The sequence below is a fragment of the Terrapene carolina genome, unplaced genomic scaffold (genome assembly GCF_002925995.2).
Source record: "Terrapene carolina triunguis isolate 2854851 unplaced genomic scaffold, T_m_triunguis-2.0 Scaffold95, whole genome shotgun sequence".
In the NCBI taxonomy this organism is placed as follows: domain Eukaryota; kingdom Metazoa; phylum Chordata; order Testudines; family Emydidae; genus Terrapene; species Terrapene triunguis.
Window position 1 is genome coordinate 11365263 of NW_020664446.1, and position 8742 is coordinate 11374004.

Genomic DNA, 8742 nt, shown 5'->3' on the forward strand with positions numbered 1-8742 from the left:
GAAAGACAACTGCAGGGGGCAGGGAGAGGGGGTTGTTAATGGGTTATAGATTGTTATAATAACTGCTTATAGAAATGCTGAGTACGTTTCCTAGACCTGAAAACGAGCTGTGTGTAAACTCAAAAGCTTGTCTTTCTCACCAACAGAAGTTGGTCCAATAAAAGCTATTACCTCCCCCACCTTGTCTCTCTCATTGAAAGATGGAGTCAGATCCCCAGCTAGTGCAAATCAGCATTCACTTCAGTGGAGCTACACCACTTTGTCAGCTGGAAGTAAAATCCTAAGAAGTTACTTAGGACTCGTATTGGGGGTTGCCAGGGAATGAAGAATGAGACGGTAAAGGGATGTTGTTACCAGATAGTTATAAAATCACAGAAAATTTAGATCAAAAACGCCAATTAAATCATCCAGTCCACTTCCCTCCCACTGCATGAGTGTCCCAGAAGCTCATTAAAACACGTTGTCCCTTTCACGCCTTTGCTGCAGTTGCTCAAAGAGGATCTGACTTCTGCTTCCAATCAAACCCTAGTTAAGTTGAAACAAGGTTATACCATGTGTACAGTACCCTACAGAAGGGGCTGTGAAGTGAGAGAGAAGGAAAGAGAGCGGATATTTCTACATGGAATATAGGGAACTCCACTTCTAGAGCCAGTACATAAATCGACTTTCTTCTCAAATTGGATTACAGTTCAGAGGAGTCAGTTTCTGCTTGATTTAGCTGTGGTTGGTATTTTGATTAAGATCACATGCTAGCGAGTAGCTATGTACAGGAGGTTAAAAGGATATTATAAAAACATGTACTGGGCATCCCCCCCAAAAGGTGTTACCTATGAAATTCTCTCCTCCCTCCTCTTACTCTTATGTAGTGTAGCTAAGGCAGTTGGCTGACGTGTTGGTGTTTTTATCACACCTTGCTGTAGGACCGATTCAAGCCTTCAATTAATTCCTTGGGGAAATGTTATCCGTATCTGAAGGGGTCCCCTCTCTGAGGGTTTTCAGCATCTGCTGGAGGGAAAGAGGAGGAATGTAGCAAAGCTTTCTGGTGGTTGAAAGGAAAGTCCTCTGAAGACCTGGGGTTGGGGTCGACCACATAACATGTGACACCACACGCCATGGCATAAGGAAGAAAGCAGTGAGAGCTCTAGAATAGCTATGCTGTGATTTTTGCCTCCTGTTGCTAAACACCAATTAGCCTCTGCCTGGAATACTAGAGTTCATTTTCAGAGGAGCTTATGCCTCGCGGGTGTGTAGAAATCTCTAGGTAGGGCACGTTTGGAGACTGGTAAATTACAAAATGCAAGAGGTCATTCCAGCATTGTTGACTTGCTCAGCATTCTGACTGCCTGCATTCTAAGCAGGCCTGCCGACGGGGGTAGGGGGGCAAAGTGGGCAATCGCCCAGAGGCCCGGGCGATTTAAAAGGGACTGGGGGCCCCTGGCCCTTTTAAATCACCCATGCAGATCACAGGGCTCCTAGGCGCACGTGACTGCTCCGGGCCCCACGGGCCAGTGCAATTGGCCAGCACGGTCGGTCCCGAAAGTGACAGATTCGTCACTTCCACCCCGGGCCCCACCCCCCTTTAGGGACGGCCCTGGCCAGCCCGGAATTGCTGTTAGTGGGCCTGATTCTAAGCACCAGAGCTAAAAAGTTCAGCAGGTGATTTGCTTTAATTTTTTTTCTTCTTAGATTTCAAGCAGACAACCTGCAAGTGTCCCTTGGAAAGCAAGACCTAGAGAGGACAGAGTACCATGAACAAAAATTTGATGTGGAGAAGATAATTCGGCATGGACATTACAAAGAAAGGAACGATATTCCATTCAATGATATCGGTAAGCTCCCACAGTGTTGCAACATGCGTGGCAAACTCTTTGACGAGGCATTGTTGGATGGACCTTTTCACTGATGAAAACTGAGGTGTGGTTTCTATGGGCTGCACCTCTCTATGGGACTGATCCTGCTCTCACTGAAATCAACGGCAAGACTCCTGCTGACTTCAATAGTGCAAGGACAGGTTCTAGAAAAGATGAAGCCAGTGTGTGATTATGTACAGTGTAGACATTCTAGATTTTCAGGATGGTTACATAAACAAGTAGGTACATAGTAGAAGAGGGCAGCATCCAGTAACAGGTACAAATAGTAGATTTCGGGCATTTGCACAGTGCACATGTGTACATTGTAGACTGATAAAGATGAAAGGGGATTAAAATTAATCAAGGTATTCTTTGTTACCCTGTGTACAGCTTTGCTTAAGCTGAAGCCAGTTGATGGCCATTGTGCTCTAGAAACGAAGTACGTAAAAACAGTGTGTTTGCCCAATGCTCCATTTCCTGATGGGACTGAATGCTACATCTCAGGATGGGGAGTTACTGAAACAGGTAAGATATTTGATGGTTGGCTGATCTCAGTTATATCCATATTAGCATAGAGTAACTCTCTCAGCAGAGTTGCTCTGCAATTCCCTGGATCAGAATCTAGACCCTCGTATCTAAAATTCAGATTAAGCAAAGAAATTTAACCAAAAACTAAGCATGTATTAACCTGTCTAGGTAAAATAAGTATTGACTTGAACCTTTATCCAGTATCCAAACCTTTCTGGGAAATCTGAGAAAACTCCATTAACCTTTTTCTTTGCCACCTGACACAGCGCTTCTTGGCTTCATTCAGAGCCAAAAATAGAAGCACCAAGGTACCGTGAATGAGGCGATGCTTTACTTACAGTATTTCCAGACAGGATCAGGTACTGGAACTCTTGCAAGTTTTCCATACCTATTAAGCTTTTGATAAGCAGCATCTGGATTTGTTTGATGCTTCTACAAATCAAACATCCAAATCATTTCAAGTTCAAGCAATTCTACCCAAAACATTACTGCAGCCAGTAACTCTGAGTGGGAATTATGCTTTTTTTAAAAAAAGATAATGGCAATTTTCTGAAAAATGTATTTTCTCATGGTCTGATTGATATGTTGCTGTAAAGTAACAGAAGGACAATGTTTTAGGTGTCTTAGTACTTTGCAACTGATAGTCTGACACATAGGGCCAAATTCTACCTGTTGATGTAACTCCCATTGAAGTCAACAATAGCAAAGCATGCCCATTTGTTCAGAATGCGCCAATAGAATGTAATGGATAGTTTAAAAAAAATATCTAAATTGAGCAGTTCTTCTATTTTTTTTAATTGTTTATTTAGAAAACCAATTACCTTATAATTGGGTTCCAATTGGCTCTCTTTGTCTGAAATCTCTGAAGAGAATTATTATTAGCATTTCAGGAAATCACTGAGACGGTGAAATGTTTCCTGTAACTCTGGAGTAAGACCAAACTGATAAACCACATAAAGTACCCTTAAGTAGCTTCAGATGTGGTGCTTGGAATCGGTGGCTATCACCTTTCGATGATCTGTTATGTCTTTAGGGTCCCATTATCTCCTTTAAATATTGTATGATTTTTACCTTGTTTGTCTTTCTCATTATTTTGGGTGTTGAAAAATATATAGTGGCTTGATTTTCAGAAGTGCTGAGCACCTACAAATCCAATTTAAGTCAATGGAGGCTGCAGGTGATCAGCACCTTTGAAAATCAGGCCATTGAATGCCACTAGCAAATGTGTAGATGCAATGACCAAATCCTGTAGACCTTCCTCTGTCTCTAGTCAGGCAAATCTCCCAATGACATCAATGTTCTGAGTGAAGTTCTCAGGCACGGGCTCTAACTAAATTTGTATAATTTCAGACAGACTCCCCCTTACCCCATCCAAATTACAAACAAACTCATAGATTAAAAACATAACATGAGGTGGGGAAGGGGAAGGTGACTTTCCGCATTTTCCTGGCACACATCTTGTAGGTGAAGGATCTCGTCAGCTGTTAGATGCCAGAGTAAAGCTGATCTCCAAGACGCGGTGCAATGCACGGTGCGCATATGATAACAGACTGGATGAAAGCATGCTTTGTGCAGGAAATCTGCAGGCACCAGGAGTTGATACTTGTCAGGTTGGTTGCTTTTTCTGTATTTGAACATTAATTTCTCTCTTTAAAAAAAAAATCACATAAATAGTCAGGTTGTGCAGAGTAATGGCTCTGGCAGAGTACTACATATGTATCTGTTTCTCCTATCAACACATTAAAACAGCCTTCTTCTTTCTTCAGTGTGATTTGAGAGACACATTCCTAGAATTAATGTCATCACTATCAGTGACAAAGAAGGTTTAGAGGTTCCATTGGAAAAGTTCAAAAGTTCAGTTGCTTACCCAGAACTCTTCTTAATGCAGATACCTTCGAATCTTTTTCTCTCTCTCTCAAATCTATCAGATTCTTCTTTGTCATGAGCACCAGCCCCCCAACTTGATCTTCCTCATCAGATCTCATATTCATGGGGGAAGTCAGGATTGATTTACTCTGTTACTCTGGTGTAAATCTGAAGCCACTCCAGAGTTGAACTATTGTAACACAGCAAAACCTGGCTCAGTATGCCTTTGGGGTTTTTCCATAAAACCTTTAAATGAAAATAACAAAACTAAAAACTCCCTTTTACAGATGTTTTGATACACAAGCTGAATCTGCCCGTATAGTTATGAATCAAGGTTATGACCAGAATGCCAAGCGACTTCCATTCATGACTCTGGAAATGTCGTGTGAACTTGTGAGATTTCTGCCAGTTTGAGCCAAAACTTCACAAGAACAGTTTGAGTTTTCACTGTCATTTTACCAGAATCTAGAGAAGTGTCCTACACCTAATCAGGATCTAACCACCACCTCCTTAGCACATCTGTATAAAAAAAAATCATTCAAAACCTCAAAAGCTTGTGCTTGAGAGAGAAATGTTGTTGTTGGGCAACATTTTGCTTTATTTTAGAATGCAAAGAATGGCTCTTTTTTTTTTTATTCTCAGGGAGATTCTGGAGGTCCTCTAACCTGTGCACAAAATGGTTCCTATTATGTCTATGGAATTGTGAGCTGGGGCGAACAGTGTGGCTTAAAAGATAAACCAGGAGTTTATACCCAAGTGACAAGATTCCTCAATTGGATTAAATCAAAAATTCAGCAGGAGTCCAGTTCACGCGAGTAAGCGACACTTTCTGGAAAGGCAAATGGTAAACCTGAGAAATTTAATTTTCTTTATCCCTCCTCCTCCAACATTATTGATGGCACTGTGGCCATGACAACATATCCCAGATGGTGGTGGCTATAGAGAAAATAGCAATAGCTGCTGCTTCAGACCTCATGCGTCAACGCAAATTTCAATCTCCGGTGAACAGTACCAATGTATGTATGTAATATTCAGCTGAAAACTGAAACTCCCGTAGATTCTTTTAATGTCTTTTAGTGACTTAAAGGGCCTGATCCAAAGTCCGCTGAAGTCTTTTGGTGGATCAAATATAAGGAACGAGAGCTGCTCTGCTTTGCCCAAAATCAGTTGGGGGGCAGAGATAGCTCAGTGGTTTGAGTATTGGCCTGCTAAATCCAGGGTTGTGAGTTCAATCCTTGAGGGGGTGATCTGAGGCAAAAATCTGCCTAGGGATTGGTCCTGCTTTGAGCAGGGGGTTGGACTAGATGACCTCCTGAGGTCCCTTCCAACCTGGATATTCTATGATTCTAATTGGACAGTTATTTTCTTCTGAGATTTTTGTCTTCTAAAACACTTATGCATGTGAACAGCTTTGCACCGCTCAGTATTCCCATTGACGTCACTGGTACTATGCACATGCATAAAGTTACTCACATACATGTGTTTGCAGGCTCAGGGCCCAAGTTGTGTATCTCCGGCGGTCAGCAAAAGGATGTAAAATATTTCTATAATGTAAATCTAAATTATTTCAAAATAATTTCAAAAATGTTCAGGATTTTTTCTGTTTTTTTCCACTTTTCTTCTTTGTATCTGATGATAGCTGAATTATTTACTAAACCTAGATTATAATCTCTTAATTGTTAGACATAAAACTGGAATTTCATTTTACAGATAGAATTGCGTATTTTTGTTCAGTTATTCTGCAGTCTTTAAGGAAAATTTGGAAAATAGGGGATTGACGTTAATTCTGAGATGGAAGCATGCCCACTGGTTTATGTGAAGAGTCGGTCTGCAAAGTGTAACAATGTCTCTCTCATTTGGGTATTTTTGGCTTTTTATGGTTGATTATAAACCAGTGGTTCTCAAACTTTTGTACTGGTGACCCCTTTCACATAGCAAGCCGCTGTGTGTGAGCCCCCCCCCCCCTTATAAATTTAAAACACTTTAACACCATTATAAATGCTGGAGGCTGTCAGCTAGTGACCCCCCCATGTAATAACCTCGTGACCCCCTGATGAGGGGTCCCAACCCCCAGTTTGAGAACCCCTGTTTTAAACCTCATGCCGTTGGGATGGTCTATAAACAGCCCCATAATCCATCACAAGCTATTCCCATTGCAATAACTTCGAACCACCCTCTTCAGCAGAAGCCTCAGGTACTAATTGTGATCTCTGTCAATCAGGGATCACTCCTCTGAAGTCCCTTAAAGAATACGACCCAATTAATCAATGCTAATTTAACTTCCATCAGCCCTTGCCTTGTGCATATTCACCCGCCAAGAGATTTTTAAAGCCTTATCTTGTGTCCTTTAATGTCAAGGTGCCAATAAACCAGGAACCAATTCTAAAATATCTAAAGGTATCATTTATGGAAACAACTGCATTTGATTTATTCAATACAAATGATTTTACATTCTACAAATCAGGGCTTATTAATCTTTAGTACAAAGCTGAGCCTGCCAGTCATCTAGTACTAATTTCATTGACAGCCATAAATAAATACCATACTTTGTATTACATACACTTATAAATCACTTGTCTTAAAGTATCCCCCCAAAAATATAAAGATCAATATTAAATTGCAGGGTCTGTGTGGTTGTTATTTTTTAAAAGAAACGGAAATACACCAATACAGTTCTTAGATGCCATCTACTGTGCTCCTTAGTCAGGAAAGCGACAGGACAAGCTGAAAAAGCGAAACGTTTTCATGTAAGCTGCAGTGCTGCCTCATCTTTCTATTCATTTCTTAAACAGCTGCATTTTCCTCCGCTTGACTTGCAGAATTTCTGAAGCATCAGGGTTGACGCTGACCTGCTGGGATCCTCCTGCCTCTACCCGCTCCTGCAAAACCAAACCAACTAAGTTGTGGGGAAGAGCCAACATAAAAGGAGTGTTTTATTATCCTGTCACGGCTGAATTTAAAAAAATCCACCTGGCACAAAAATGAGCAAAATAAGGATTAATACTGCACTTAGGCCAAACTCCTGCCCTTAGCTATGTGAAAATAGCTAACATAGTTGTGTCGCTGAGGGCAGAATTTTGCTACTGGGTCCCCATTTCTAATTTACACCCTAAATAAGGAGCAAGCAGTCGAGAGCGATGAGGAGGTGTCTCTGTGAAGGGCAGATGAGTCCTAGGTGTGGGACTCAAGAAGTCATTCTATGCAAGCTGTCTTATTCAAGTAATAGACTTATAATTATTCCTCCCTCATCACTTTGCAGATGGGGACTATACGATGTGTGTCTTATATTTCTCTTGGGCTGGTCTTGTTGCGAAAGATAAACTTTAAAAGAAACAAAAAATGAAAATGGAATGCTGCCATTTTATTGGAGCATAATATTTAACAGTATCCAGGACACTACCAGGGTCATATGCTGCTCTGCCATGCAGCGGTGTGAGGAAAGTAACAAATTAGGGGCCAAATCTGAGAATGGGGAGACAGGAAATGCTGGAGAATCTCCACCCTCCCACTCCATGCGTTAGGGGCTTTAATCCGCTGCTCCTTCTAGAGCTGCAGAGTGCTGCATGTTCCCCCCACATCCAGGTAGATCTCGAAACAGAAATCATCCTGCAGTTACTGCCATAACACTGCTGCAAGCCCACCTAAAGGGGCTTTCAAGATAGCTGTCAGAGGGGATTCAATGGCAGAATAGTTCCTAAAGGCATCTTACTGAAATTGGGGAAAGGGAAGACCAGGGGAGCCATGCAGGGACTCTGAGCCCCCTGCTCATCATGAGTACCAAGATCCCTGTGGACTGAAAGCCATCCATAGGACAAAACCCTCTGTGCATTCCACAGGGGAGCCAAATCCTGTCCACCCTATGGAGTTTCCTAGCCCCTCCCTGGAGGCTGACCTTCATGGAGAGTGACCTGTGCTCTCCTCCCTAGAGGAGATGCCTCTAGATTAGGGTTGAGGCACAGTGGTAGGGTTGTGTGGGGGAAAGCATGAATGGACACTGCCCTTGTTCTGTGGTTAAATAACAGGGAGACCGCAGTCTCCAGGGCCTCCATCTGGTCGCTTTCACAAGCGCTCAATGGGATGACTGCTCAGATCCTGTCTAAGGGGCTGTGTTGTGTCAGAGGTTTTGTGAGAAGTGCGGTTTATTCCACTTACCACTCCGTGTTCATATTGGCCATAAGTACCCTGAGGTGCCATTCCCTGAGCATAGGCCAGCTCCGCAGCTCTTCTTGCCATTTCCACTTTATAAGAGCCTGGGGGAGTCCAGCCAATGCCTCTGATCCAGTTCAAGTCAGACTTGTATTTGACCTGGAAAAATGCAATAGACACCATTGGGTATTATTGGGTGTGGCTCTAGTTAGACCACACACATTAAAGGTTAGACACGACCAGGGCCGGCTCCAGGCACCAGCTCAGCAAGCTGGTGCTTGGGGCGGCAGATTGTTTGAGGCAGCATTCTGCCCAATCCTAGGGCAGCACAGCCGCTTTTTTTTTTTTTTTT

The 8742-nt window shown here is 42.5% G+C and overlaps 2 protein-coding genes across 5 annotated transcripts in view; one reads left to right on the top strand and one right to left on the bottom strand.

Moving 5' to 3' along the window:
• The window catches only part of HABP2 (hyaluronan binding protein 2), a 44069-nt gene extending 36870 nt beyond the window's left edge, over nucleotides 1-7199 (top strand). Inside the window, exons 10-14 of one of the 2 annotated variants that reach the window (XM_024193489.3) lie at nucleotides 1687-1829; nucleotides 2241-2375; nucleotides 3843-3988; nucleotides 4887-5088; nucleotides 7037-7199. In XM_024193489.3, coding sequence (XP_024049257.1) covers nucleotides 1687-1829; nucleotides 2241-2375; nucleotides 3843-3988; nucleotides 4887-5063 — 601 coding nt within the window. In that variant the 3' untranslated portion in view covers nucleotides 5064-5088; nucleotides 7037-7199. The remainder of the gene's footprint in view (nucleotides 1-1686; nucleotides 1830-2240; nucleotides 2376-3842; nucleotides 3989-4886; nucleotides 5089-7036) is intronic. The other variant, XM_024193488.1, reaches the window with a different exon arrangement.
• NRAP (nebulin related anchoring protein) overlaps nucleotides 6263-8742 on the bottom strand; it is a 66803-nt gene continuing 64323 nt past the window's right edge. For 2 of the 3 annotated variants that reach the window (XM_029911350.1, XM_029911349.1), the window contains exon 36: nucleotides 7593-8549. In XM_029911350.1, the coding sequence (XP_029767210.1) occupies nucleotides 8304-8549 (246 nt within the window). In that variant the 3' untranslated portion in view covers nucleotides 7593-8303. Of the gene's footprint in view, nucleotides 7124-7592; nucleotides 8550-8742 lie in introns of those variants that run through there. The other variant, XM_026650949.2, reaches the window with a different exon arrangement.